The sequence below is a fragment of the Notolabrus celidotus genome, chromosome 14 (assembly GCF_009762535.1).
Source record: "Notolabrus celidotus isolate fNotCel1 chromosome 14, fNotCel1.pri, whole genome shotgun sequence".
In the NCBI taxonomy this organism is placed as follows: domain Eukaryota; kingdom Metazoa; phylum Chordata; class Actinopteri; order Labriformes; family Labridae; genus Notolabrus; species Notolabrus celidotus.
Window position 1 is genome coordinate 21,973,874 of NC_048285.1, and position 14,755 is coordinate 21,988,628.

Sequence of the window (14,755 nt, forward strand, 5' to 3'; positions counted from 1 at the left end):
TTCGGTGTTCTGTCTTCTTTCTTAAAAGGAGACATTTCCAGTCCTGTTACTAGAAACTGCAACCCTTAAAACTATTGACATGACAGTTAAGTCAATGTTTATTTTCCCCTGGGAATATTAAGCTGATCAATAAACCCATTGAACTCTCAATCATAAGGGAGCTGCTGCATGTTGTTGGCCCATCTATCTGAGTTTTATGTTAATGGTGTTTCATCAGGTGATGTCTTAATACAGCTACAACCAGGAAATCTAACTCAGAACTATTTCCTTGACAGTTAAATTTAAATGTACATCTATAACTTCCCTAGTATAAATAACAGACAGCAGATGACATGGCAGCTGTGATCTTCTTTTGTTGTTTTAATAAATACTCTTATCTTTTATGAGGTATTGTATATACAAATGGTGCACTGGTTTGAGCTATGGCATGACACTGACCACCTGATTCTATTAAAAAGGATGCAAGTGACCTGCACTTAACTTGAGCATTTGAATGATGACAAAATAATACTTTAAAAATGCGTTTCTACACATATGCCTGTTGAAGTACTATCATAGTGTACTCAGAAGGAGATGATACACAGAGGGTCACAGGGGGTAAGTCTAGATATTAAGTTGAAGGTGTTACCATGACTCACTGAGGAGACAGCCTGCTCCTGGACAGAATTAACATAATAGGTGACGCTTTCCTCATGAACTACATGAGTCACAAAACTGTATGAAAAGGATTTTACAACCCTCCTAAGATCAGACAATTTTGCAGAGAATAACGCACCATTCATGCAAGATAATTGGCTGTTCTGCAGCTGTAATTGGAACTATGTCCCCTTGAGGTCGCTGTCTCCTTCCTCTTCCTCCTCTTCTTCCTCTTCTGGTCCCTGCAGCCTCCTGCTGTCTGTCTGCATCTCCATGAAAACCTTATCAGCTGAAGTCATCAAGCGCCTCGGTTATTGCTAGAGTCTGATATTTGTATACGGGGTATCGGTTTGAGTAAAAGCTGAATCACCTTGTGTTTAATGATGACATTTGGCATTATCTAAACAATGGGAGTGACGTCATCTGCAATATGTTACAATGCTGTTTATTCAGAAACATATTTTTAAAATAAAAATATCACTTTGGATTGTGTTAATATAATATATATGATCTGGCATTAGTTTGTTTATTAATGGTCCAATAAAAATGCTAAAAAAGTGGTTAATTCACAAATCTTAGTATTATTTAACATTTATTAAATCTATTATTACTCTGACAAAGAGCAGAGTTGCGTTCATGAAAGAAAAAGTCAATCATTTTATGATTTTAGGAATATTTTTTGTCATGTAAAATCTGGACTGCAGCAACGCCTCACGACTTCTCTTCTTTTTTCTTTTTTTTTTACCCACAATGCCGTGCGGGAGGGGTTGTTGTGTGCGTGCGCTGTTTGTGGTGCTGAAGCTGCGCGTGCCTCGGAGGTTGCTCCCATAGAAATCCACACGAGCATCCTTCCGCGAGACGAGAGGACCAGAACAACGTCGTTTCAGCGGGCTCCTCCAGCCTTATTTGTCCTTTAAGGCTTCCAGATTTATTCGGTTAATCTTTCAAGCACAATTTAACAAGGAAACGTTTCTGAAGCCGTTTTCTGGGCTTGTTTTCGAGGCTCCTCGTCCCCTCCGTACCGCATCCTTTATGCACAGCACGCTGCTCCGGTCCTCCCCAACAAAACACCCGTTCGTGTCCGAGCACCATGGCCCGCTCCCGGCGCTTTCACTGAGAGATATGGAAGCCAAACAGCACCAGATAAAGAGCATAAAAAGCTACCCGGAGACCGGTGGCCGGAGCCTGGCAGCGGCCGCCGGAGTTGACAGCGGCGGCGGCGGCGGGTATCGAGCCGGCTCAGCTGAAGCGGAGATGGATGTAAAGATCCAGAAAGCCATCGACTTCAAGGTAGAGGGTCACCGCTGCTATAAGGAGAAGAAATTCCGGGAGGCGATCGGCAAGTACCACCGGGCGCTGCTGCAACTCAAAGGGGTGCATGTTGTTGACGGGACGACGGGCTCCGAGGTCAACCTGCTGAACCAAGCGGCGGCCAAGCTGACCGAGGAGCAGCGGAGAACCGTGGAGAGCACCGAGATCGAGTGCTACGACAGCTTGACAGGTGAGAGCCACCGGTACACCCCAACATTTCTCCCACACACCCGGAGCCTGTAAGTAGTACTGCCGACACCATTGTTCGCTCTGGTTCATCGGGTTTATTCAAGCTAGCTTGTAGGCTGTTGTTATTACTGCAGGTGTAATAATACTGGAGTAAGCATATGAGGATGCAGGAATAAAAGTACATGGTGCTCATTTGTCAGAGAACATGGGGTGATACACTGGGACCCAATGAGCCTTTATTCATCCAGTGTTACATTTAATTAACTCACACTGTTCCTTTGGTTTCTGTCATGTTTATTTTAACCCTCCTGTTATGTTCGTTTCTCTGGAACAGCAATAATGTTCCTAGGTCAATTTAACCCGGGGCATATTCAATTATCCAAAAGTGTCAGAACCCCAAAAAATTCCCAACACACATTTTTTTGAATCTAATTTTTAACTCCATTACTAACCATTGAAATCAAGATTTAGTCCATTGCTGTTCTTACATTCTCACAGATCATGGTTCAATGAAGATAACTCACTGGTTTGTCATTAAAATTAATGTTAAAACTTGTTTTAATGTACATCGGAAAGCCCTAAATATGAATGCAATAATTTTACATGACAGATTTTTGTTTATTTCATTTTACATTTTGAATTTTCTTTTTTTATCAAGTGATGATAAATGAACACGACACTTCTTTTGTCACATGATTTTAATGCTGTATTTAGCTGGTTTTGAAGGCGTATATTGCCTAAAATAGACTTTAAAAAGAGTCAATCTGACCCACAGCATGACAGGAGGGTTAAGCTGTCAAGTGCTCTATGTGCCATGCATTTTTCCACATTGTTGCTTTGTCCAATAAACAAAAGATGAATAAAGACAAAAGCAGTATGTCATGCATGTTTTTATGATGCATAAGACGGGTTGACCAAGCTGTTGTATTGTAATATAAATATTTCATAAGGGGGTCTGAGGTGAGAAAATGTCCTCTGAATCATCCAGTGGATGATGTAAGCCTGTGTCTAATGGCACCACTTTGCAGTGACTTTACTACCGGGTTAACCGGGAAAAGCTTAACTCATTACTCTCATATCTTTGTTGTGTTTACGCCTTGTGCTACACTCAGCTGCTTGCTTTATTATAATGATAAAACAGACTAATTAAGACCTAATAAGTCTTCATATTTGAGGTGAGGTTAGCCAAAAATAGGCCTATTAAAGTCATAGTCACTATATCAACATACTGTAGATGTATCGTGATGTAAAACTGTTTGAAAGTAGCTCCTCTAGTTATCTATTTTTTATATTTCCCTCTATCTTAATCATTCGTCTCAGTTCGTGACATCACCTTAAACTGCTCAAGCACGATTTTTAAAAACATTTAGAAAGAAATATATCGTTTTATCGTCCTGTACGGTAATTCAAACAACAGAGTACTGTCAAATTGCGCTGTACACTGCATGGAATAACAGGAAATATGGTTACAGTGATACAAGAGAAGCTATTATCTGGAATAAATGGCCTCGCATTGTTGTAAAAAGGTAATTATGAGTGCTGTATGCGTGCTCTATGCAGTGTGCACAGCAGATCGTGATGAATGTTGGCATCCAGGAGGAGATGATGAATGGTGTTTCCCAACACTACAGCGGTTGCATCACATCATTATTGCACGTGTGAGACATCTCTACATATGTGAATGTTGGGAGCTTGCGTCACGAGTGTGGCATGGCAGAGGTAAGCGGAGGATGTTGTGTCTTCTTTGCCATCCAGTGTGCTACCCCATCAGCCTGATGCGTTGAAGGTCGCCTCATTCTGCACAGTGTTCAGGGCCTGTCTGGAGCCTGTAGGGACACCACTGTAGCGTGAAGAAGGGATGGGGGAGGGAAGGAGAAAAGGAGAGTGGAAAGGTAGATTAGGGGAAGGATAAAGCAGTAGATAGGGTGATAGAAGAAGAGAGAGGTACCCAGGTAGAGATGCAAAAGTATGAAAATCAGGCGTGGAAGGGAATACTAGTAGTAGAGCAATGAAACGGAAAGGGGAGAAGAGGGGGAGGAGGGGACTGCTAGCACGCGACAGGGTGCCATATTTACCATGGCAACTATCAGCGGTCCTTTTCCCTGTGGTTGTTTTAATACAACTCATACCCTCCCCTCACTGCTGCTGACTGGAACAGGAGAGTGTGCACATGCGCACACACAAAGAAACGTCAAGTAAGATGTAATATTCTCTATTTAGGTTTAGATGTGTGTGTTTACATCTAAATTCCTACTGAAGGGTGTAATGTTTTATGACTGGAGATCTATATTGCTTTTAATTTATTTCCTTTCCTTAAACCTTAAAACTCCATAAACCAATCTGTTTTAAAACATCTTTATCATGTTGTTGTTAAACCCTCTCACTATGAGCTGTTTTGACTAATTGAAAAACAAACATCTTTCTTACACACCGGAATGAATGTGGCTCTTTAGTGATTGATACTGAGTCATAACATAAGTGCTTTGAGATAGGCTAGTGCTGTTCTTATCTAACCTAACTATTTCAATTACAGCTTACATCAGGAGTGAAATCATAATAAAGCTTCTACCAGGCTATCGACCATATTCACATGACAATATTCCTCTGGCGTCATGCTCAGGGTGGGAAGCACAAAGACTGTTATAATGTCATACTGCTGTGTTCCCGGTTTGCAAACAGATGTATGTGATATGATTTATTATCATTTGAATGCACTATGATTTATCAGACACTGAAACAATACAAAAAGTGAAAATCTAGAAACAACATAACTCATTAGATAATTCGATCATACCACAGAAAATAATAATGATAATAATAATAACTTTATTTATATAGCACCTTTAAAAACAAATGTTTACAAAGTGCTTTGACAAACAAAGCATGGTTCAAATAACATAGCAATGATTTTGAACGACAGGGAGGAGGAATTTTAACAAAGCAAAACAAAATGCAACGCAAGAGGTTAAAAAGAATACAGGTAATTTAAATGGAAAGAAGTGGTGGGACAATAGACCAGTAAATCTTTGTTGAGAGGTTTTTCTTAAGGATAAATAAATAAATACAAATAAATAAATAAAAATCAATAAGTAAATAAAAGCATTTAAAGGACAATAAAAGAGGTTTTCAGAGTAAGAAGACGACAGAGTAAGAGGACGACATCACATGGGGAAAATTAGAAAAAGTGTTCAGGATAAATTAGGAAAAAAATATATAAACAGAAATAAATAAGTAATCAAATACAATTTAAAACAATGAATTAGTTGGATAAGAATCAAAATTGATAATAAAATAGAAGTATAAGCGGTTAGTGTGAACACTTGTTTATTTACAAGCTTATATTTCCTCCTCTAGCTAGCAAGTAGTCGAATGCTAACAATGGTTTTTGATAGTTCACACAACACAGAAGGAAATCAAGGCGACAGTGGAGAACTGGTGATTGGATAATGAATTGTCTGACTCCCTCGGCAGTAATAGTTTAGGTTAGGTTATGTTACTTTATTTATAGCCGTAGGTAAATTTGTTTTGCAGCAAGATGATGATGTCCAGTTTGACATCCAGTCACAAACAACATTAACATGAAACCACACAAACTAGTCAGAATTGACAAACTATCAAAACACAAAAACATGATATATAAGTACTTCAGCTCCACCACCTATGATTTAAAGGAGAGAGAAAAAGATCATAAAATAAGATATAAAATATCTCAAATAAATACCTCTGGAATAAAACCAAGATAAAGGCAATTATAAAACCATATAAATAATGCTAACAGATACGTATGTGCAAATATCACAACAACCGGTATGACAGTAAAGCTGTGTTTGCACATGCTGTCCACTCCTGAAAAGTTCCCCAAATTTGAGCTTCAGGTGTGAACGCAAAAGGGCCGACTTTCACACAGACTTTACGCAGATATTTTCCGGCCTGCCCCTTGTAAAATTTCCACAAGAAGTCAGGGTGAGTCAATGTGAGCAGATAAAAGATCAAGATAAGATCAAGATACAAGATAATGTCAGCGTTAGAACTACCAGGGTGTCTTTCTTAGAAGCAAAGTTTTTTTTTACCTGCATCTCTGACAGAAATAAAGCAGTGACTCATTTAGTGCATACTGTAGTAATCCAGCTGCAGGTGTTTGTCGAACGCCTCCACCTGGTTACCCAGAGTCCCACTGGGCAAATGCTGGTCACCGTGGATATGAGTAAGGAACTGCTGTTTGATTGGTCGGCTGTGACGCAGGATAGTAGAGTGACAGCAGCACCAGTCATACATGTTTAAGTGCAGCTGCTTGAGTGTGTTTATGTCTTGGGTGTATACATGTATACGTGTGTGTGTGTGGACATTATTGTGTTTGTGTGTCTCAGCATTCACGGCAGCTAAGGGGATGTAGAGTGCTTTCAGCGCTGCTCGTCCTGTGGTTCTCTTGGTACCCTCTGCTGACATCGCTGATTTTGTTAAAGTTGAGTGTATCAGTATGAGTGTGTGTGTGTGTGTGTGTGTGTGTGTGTGTGTGTGTGTGTGTGTGTGTGTGTGTGTGTGTGCTTGTGTGTGTGTGCGTGTGTGTGTGTGCTTGTGTTTTCTAGGCTTAACATTTTTGTGATGAGGGCAAGCATTTTCCCTCAGTGCATTTGAGGAATCTATACAGCCACTGAAATACTGCAGAGTACTAATTATATACTTGTACTTGAGTCGAGTGTTCCCATTCTGTGCAGCTTTTCTTGACAACATATGAAAGAAAAATGTCTACTTTTATTTTCATTCATCTCACAGCTGTGGTAAGTACTGGTACCTCCTTTATTCATAAACATCAGTTACATCTAGAGCTATCATGATAAATATCAAACTATTATTTCATTTAAATTTAAAGGCAGATTTTCAGTCCTGAGTGAAAGTTGAAGATACCAGACAGTTTGTTAGCTAGTATCTGGATTTACTTCTCTGATAAGCTCCTTGAATCCTTCATATATGACATTGCTAACTGAAAGCTGTCGCTCGTTTCAGCTCTTACATTCCGCTCCATATGTCTTTAAGCCCGCCTACCTATCACCCTGTTACATGATTGGCTGTTCAATGCCTTCTTCTTCTCCTGTCTAATGTTGGGTAGCAACTATTATTTAATGCACATTAGTGTCTCCTCTCTTTCCAGTGGTTGGGAGGTGTAATTACAATTTTAACTATCGATTTTTTATCGTGCATTTGTTATATTTATATTAAGAAAAAATATCTCCCGATAAGAAGCATTATCGTTTTATCGCTCAGCGCTAGTTACATCTAATGAGTGAAGGTGTAAGGAATGTGATTGACGCTATTGATGAAATAACCACATAGTACTTCAAAGAGATAAACCACCACATTAAGTATTAGTAACATGTGTTGACAGTATGAATAAGAATAAAGAGAGACAGCAGTGTAAATATAAATGTATATCTTTCTAGATTTAACGACCATTGATGTTAACCTTTATCATAAATTACAAATATAACCTCTCATTTGTGAGGATTTGTGACTCAACCCTGTATTCTGTTGCAGCAAACTTAATGAATTCAAGTGTTAGGCTGTCTGTTGACCAAAATGAGAAATTGAACTCTAATAATTAGCTTGAAGTATTTTATAAGAACCTTTCATTATTTTTTATACATTCAAAACATGCAGTTCTAGTTTTAATACATTATTTTTCTGGCAAATTACAGATATGTGATTTTACTGAAATAAAAATGACTAATTATGGAGTTTTTTATTTATTAATCTACCACAGCACTAGATTATACCAGCAGTGTATAATTGAGAATATTAAGTCAACACTATAGGCAAACTAAATTATGGTTAGTTAATAATTAAAACAGCTATGTAAGCTGTTTAACAATTGGATTTAACATGATTGAGCAGACATACATTATATTTTATTACTTGCATCCACCTTAAGGTATTAAGTTGTTAATCAAAGTAATGTTGCAACATATCTTCCTGGTGAAAGTGCTTCAAAATTAGTAATGCATAAATCACAGGTTATAATATCAGTTCGTAGCTAGTTTGAAATGAACATAGCTGTTGCAACAGGCAGCGTCTGTGATGCTGTTTGTTTTTTTGTCAGCAACTTTTAAAAATGTCAATGAGTGAGAAGTCTTTGAGTGCTGAGTAACCGTTCCACCTGCTCAGTAATCTAGTGCAAAACACAAGATGGGAAGATGTCAGTGGATACAAATATGACAGGATGAAAAGAGAAGAGCAAAGAGAGACTTAAGGGACATAATTCAGGCATGAAAGGTGTTTTTTGAAGCAGCAGAGAAAGTTTGGATAAATCTCCATCAGTATAGTACCTGATTCTGCCAAACAGAAAGACAATGGGTGATGAATGTCCTATCCGCTGGCCTTTTTACAAAGCCTGTGTGTCCCTTTTGGGCTGTATCTAAATTGGTTAGACCAGCATCCCCAGTCTCTGTCTGTCTGTCGCAGTTCAGAGTGGTGCAACATGTTGGCCACAGGCGGACTTCCTGCCTGTCGGCCTCAGTCATCCATCCACCCACCACAAACACTCTTAGAGGCACATACAGAAATAACAGATGTGACTGCAGTTTGTTTCCTTTTTTTCCTGATATTGATCATGAAGAGGAAGAACACTTTCCTGAAACAGCACACACACCAACTTGTATCCTGTTTAGAAGCTATAATAAGTTTGAGTCAGTTGAAGTACTTTAAACGCATACAGAGAAGAGTCCTTTTGATGTATTTTAACTCCTGCTTGCTCTGATCTCTCCCTGAAATCTGTGTTTGTTCTTCCTGACCAGCTCAATCTGTGAATGAGTCATAAGTCACTGCTTTAGGAGAGGCACAGCAGGAGGGGATGAGTAAAACTGTTTGTTTCGTAACACCAGCCACCTTTTTATTCAGCAGCCACTGTGATGATCCAGCAATTTTCACCCACTCCTCACATCTCTAAAAGAAATTACAAAAGAATGAAAAATAAAAATTTTAACTTATTCTGCAGCCTTCTTTTGCAGTCACACAGACGTGGGTTTGAAACTAACACAACACTAGTGTTCTCTGATACAATCAGAAGCAGCCCTGCGGTTGCATAATTCAACCTGAATAAGGCACTTCCTGACAGGTTATGAGCAGTCATTAAACAAACATTGTTCAGACTGCATGGGGACATAATGTTCTCTTGTACTTAATAACAAGCGGTTCATGTAACCCTTTGTCAAACCAACTCCACATTCAGTTTTCATTTTCTGTCTGAAGTGAACATGGTAAATATGACCACAGGTGCAGATACTGACATGGTGGCAGTCTCGCTGATTAATTCTTACTTTCTTCCTTTTGGTGCTTGTAGAGTTGTGTGCAGTTGATTTAGAGACCCAAAAACTCAGTGACCTTAAACATGCTAAACACATCTCCTAGGGCTGAGACGAATAAGTTGATGATTAAGGTCCTATCGTTCTCAGCAACCCTTTATAACTTACACTTCCATACACCCTGACATTAAAAATTTTAAATTATTTCAGCAACTAATCATCAGAGTATAGACACGTGAGAGCTCTTTGTCTAATGTCACCCAGTGCGGCCATCATCAGCGGATGTTATTTATTTATTAGTTTATTTGACAGGGGCCATGCAAAACAAAAACTGTCAAGCCAGAGTTAGCTATAAGCTAATTTTCATCTGTGGTCCCTGGGCAGGAAGATGTTAACAAATGTACAATACAAACGAAAAAAACATACTAGCATTTCAACAATACATAGACTACTCAACACAGTCCATCACTAATAACAACACATTTAAAATTACATTTCATTGTCTCTAATTTGATGCATTCAGATGATCACATGACTGTTTTTCCTTGAGCCATAATTTCAGTTTACTTTTAAAAACACTGAGGCTTGTACAGTCTCTAATGTGAGTCGGGATTGAGTTCCATTTTCCTGCTGCTCTGACTGAAAATGCAGACTGTCCAAATGCAGTCTTCCTACGTTTAGCTGAACAGTCTCCTCTTGTTGATGCCCTGGTCTCCCTAAGATTTTTCCTGCAGAGTAACACACATTGTTTAAGTGGTGGTGGGGCCTGATCATTAATTAATTTATACATCAGACACATATCTACATAACAAAAAAAACTGTCAAGGGTCATTAAGTTATATTTCGTAATGATTTTACAGTGGTGGTACTTCCTTGGTTTTTTATCTAGAGTTTTCAGTGACTGTTTGTAGTATATCAACTGCGTATGTCTCCTATTTGTTCCATGAGCTTACGAAGGGTCAAGTGCCGCCACATTACTAATCCTCTCATCACTATCATCACTTTCTCTCTCTCTTATTCTCCTCTATCCCTCTTTCCAACCCCAACTCGGTCGAGGCAGATGTCTGTTTAACATGATTTTGGTTCTGCTTGAGGTTTCTGCCTTTTTCTGCCTGTAACTAGCTAAATACTACGAGATGCAATGCTCATGGTGGATTAAGTTGAGATAAGACTGAGTCTTATCCGGTCTTGGTGTTGGGTCTCTATTATAATAATTTAATAGAGTATGGTGTAGACCTGCTATGTTTGTAAAAGCGTCTTGAGATAACGTTTGTTGTGATTTGGAGCTATTAGGGTTGCAAAGGGGTGGAAAGATTTCCATGGGAGGTTAAGCTGGGGAATTTTGGAAATATTCCAAATTGGAAACTTTTCATGGGAATTATGGGAATTGATGGTAATTTAATGGAAAGATATCATATCCAAGCATAAATATTTGTTTTGTTATAAGCAGACATCCATCCAAAATAATACAATTAAAACTGATTTATTTGTAAGTAGAACTTTATCAAGTGTTAAATATTTTATTGACAATTGAACAATCAATTATTTCATTGAAGAACAAAAACATGAATGTTGAGTTAAATATTACTCATCCCCCCCGACCCAACCCATTCAAAAATTAACAAAAATGCAATCCCAACAAAGTCCCATTCAAAATGTTAAATAAAAAAGCATCTTCCCTCAAGCTTCTCAAGCCTAGCCTCTGCAGGATTCTAGAAATCATCTGTGCATGTGAGCACAGTGCATGTAGCTGGCGTGGTCTCAATAGCCCTGCAGTAAGCAGTGTGCTATGTGCATGTGATTGAAGAATAGCATAGATATCAATCAATCAATCAATCAGACTTAATTTATAAAGCGATTTTCATACAATGATATTGTAACACAACTGTACTTGTATGAAATCTGGTTGTTTTAGTCAGGATTATGCTAAGATATATTTTCCCCAAATATATTTAAGTTCCCTATTAAGAGCCAAACTTCAATTTAGTAAATTACTAGTCTATTCCTATAAATTCCTGTTAATTCCCATGGAAAGTTTCCAACTTTGAAAATTCCCAGAATTTTGCAACCCTAGGCGCTATACAAGGAAAGATTGATTGATTGGTTGATTAGTTCCAACATTAAATATCCATAGAGAGCTGAATTGGGGCATCTAGGATAACACTGCATGTGCACGCAAACTGCTACCTTTGATATGGAAGGGAAGCATTTTGTAACTCACCACTCCAGACCAGTTAAAATGCATCATTTTCTGATGGCAGGGCGTCTGTTTCCAGGGCTGCACTGTACTGGTTGTCACATGCACTATTGCTGTGTGTGGAGCCAGGCGAATGCAAATGTAAGCGAGGGAGATGTCAATCAAAACGTGATCCGCCATGCCCACACAGTCATGAGAAATGGTCTAATGAGCAAGAAGAGCTGGTATTAGAGCGAGGTTTTCTTGTTGATCTTCAGGTTCCTTTTCTCTCTGATTTTCATGGATGCTTGAGGGACTTAACATGTATTTGTTACATTTCCAGTGGCTTTAGTACAAAATATGTATTCAAGGTGTGTTAAAGATGGAAAACAACACTTAATGTAGTTCCTGGCTTCAATAATAATGCAGTTAAAGTAAAATCTATTTATGTTTGGAACAATATGAAAGATCATTTCAATTTATAAGCCCAACATGAAACATTATGTAAATGCATGTGACCCAAAACATGCAACACTGAGCTGTGATCTCTATCTAGGTGCATTATCTAGATGGAGGAAGAAAGCCTGTTTGCGATATGTGTAAATGTGCACAGGGAGTATCAGGATCAGACAGACCACATCTCTTCAATATCAAAAGCCTGGTGTAAATATAAAGACTGATGGATCAGGAATTGTTTCAGAGGTTACATACTCATACACAGATAATGTGTTTACATCAGGTGGAAACATGTTTATAATAATCAGTTCCTGTATTCAAGGCCCCAGGAACAGCACACCAAGGCCATCAATGAACTTTTGAACCATGACATGCAATTACAGGCCCCATTCTGAAGATTTAATGAGCCTGTTGGTGGCTTCAACATCTGTTCGATGCCGGACGTGAAAATAAAAGCCCCTCCTTCCTCATCAATTACAACAAATGGAGCTTTAGTGCTTTTTCTGCACTTCCTAGACAGACTTGAAGACTCACCACATCACAGCCTCTATGTTCGACCTCGCGTCAGATGGAGGCGGTTGGTGCTGTGTTAGAATAATGTCAGTGCTGTGTAACGGGTTGATTTCAGCAGTCCACTGTAACCCACTGCTAGTTAACAGTCAAGGCCTGCTTACAAAAGCAGCACAGAACTGAAAACTCACACTTTCATCTTCTGCCAGCTTCATCAGCAGGGGACGTGGTGGGGTGCGTGAGATAAAGGCAGAAGAAGTGATGGAGGATGAAAGGAGATCGGGAGAAGAAATGTGAGATAGAGGGGGTTAAAACGAGAACAAAGCGAGGTTGGGAGAGGAAAAGGACAGGCCTAGTGCTTCGCAGAGAAGCTGTGCAATTTGCTCGTAGGAGGATGGAGGAGGGAAAGAGATGCCACGCGAGGGTGAGAAGGGGGATGGGGGGGGAGGTTTGGTTGGTGTTTTTCCTCCCTCTGTGTCTGCCATCAGAGGGGTGGACGGAGCAGAACGAGAATTGTTGGGGCGTTGTGTGCCAGGGCTGCAGATGGCGTGGCATTGCTGTCATGTGTTCGACTGGCACTCCCTCTACTGTACCAATCACACTGTACTCTCCTCACAGATGAGAGAGAGAGGCAGTGAGCTTTGGAGGGATGGGGGAAGGGGTAAGTCAGTGGAAAAGATGTAGTGGTAAAAATGGGGGATGGGGTTAAACCAAGGGAATGGGCTGAACTGGTCAGAACTCTTAGATATGAAGGGATTATACAACAGAGGAGAGAGGGTGTGACTGTAAGTTACAAATGGAGAGGAGGAGGAGGAAATGTCTTGCTTCTGTGACCTCTAAGCAGTGAAGGGAGAGTTTTGGGAGTTTTTGTATTCATGTGAGGGGGGGAGGTCACTCAGAAATCCAAGCCATACCAAAGTGACGTATATCAGAGCCCTGACAGGCCCCGATGACTCCTGTCACAAGAGTAAATAAGATTCAGTCATCTGTCAGGAAGAAAAGGAAAGAGAGTGGACAGGCGAGGACTCAGGGGGGAGAGACAGAAAGAGACAGAAAAAGAGGACATGAAGGCAATAAGCAAATATTTTTATTCTGCTTTTTGTCTCATCTATTTTTAAACAGAGGCTCTGTCAGTGTTCACAAAGTTGGTTCAATTTCAGTTTTTCGTAAAATTAAGCCGGTACAACAGAAAATAGAACATGATGATCCCAGCGGCACACACAACCAACACAGTGAAGAACAAACACATAAACAAACAGAGACAAAACAGAAATGAGTGCTTACGTCACAGAGCTCACAACAACAACAATAATAATAATAAGATGCTGATGCTACACATAAAAATGTTTGTCATAAGCTTATGGTGGTAGCATGCTAATATTTGTGCTTATATTCATGCAAAACAATCAAGATACATTTATTTTTATTTGAAGTTTGACTGAAAAAAGATGTCAGCAAAGAAAGGTCATTTTTGTGGAAAGATTTGAAGTACATCAACTTGAGGAAAGATGTACGTCATATTTGACATAATGTTAAACAGGTTAGTGGTGACATTTGCATTAAAGAACCATAAGGATAATTTTAGTGAGTTGATTCTTTTTGTATTCTCATTTGATTTGGACTGACAGTGTGAAGAAAAGGATAAGAGAAGTGTCTATCAGAGCTTTTTTTAGCTGTTAGTTGAAAGTCATGGCATCAGCTGAGAGAAAAATGAAACAGATGCCCTTTTCTGACACCCTCAGAGAGAGAGAGAGAGAGAGAGAGAGAGAGAGAGAGAGAGAGAGCAAGTGGAAAATAGATGGAGAAAAGCAGAATATTCATCCTCTATAAGCCATCAGTAATGAGAATTTGCTGAAGCTGTTTGCGCATATCTAACACCCTTTGGCTCCGTGGACAGTGCAGAGTAAACCAATTGGCTGTTAATATCAATCCTCAGAGCTCCATGCTGATAAAGAGCCACGATGGTCACCACTGAGCTCTCCCTACGCAGCCTGCTTGGGCCTGACACTGAATGCTTCATTACTTCCTCTGCCGGGGGTTGACATTGAAAAAACGTCAGCGGCACTGAAATGGAAAAGGTTGTGTTGAGCCCGTTTGTGCTGATCCAGCGCTCAGGGTGATCCTCAGTGGAGCAGTTTGACCAGCAGTTTCACAGTTTTACAGTTCTGCTGTCTCATTTTTA

The 14,755-nt window shown here is 39.5% G+C and overlaps 1 protein-coding gene across 1 annotated transcript in view; it reads left to right on the top strand.

Moving 5' to 3' along the window:
• Positions 1–1,427: 1,427 nt before the first annotated feature.
• ttc9b (tetratricopeptide repeat domain 9B) overlaps positions 1,428–14,755 on the top strand; it is a 32,782-nt gene continuing 19,454 nt past the window's right edge. The window contains exon 1 of the mRNA XM_034700408.1: positions 1,428–2,137. Coding sequence (XP_034556299.1) covers positions 1,669–2,137 — 469 coding nt within the window. The 5' untranslated portion in view covers positions 1,428–1,668. The remainder of the gene's footprint in view (positions 2,138–14,755) is intronic.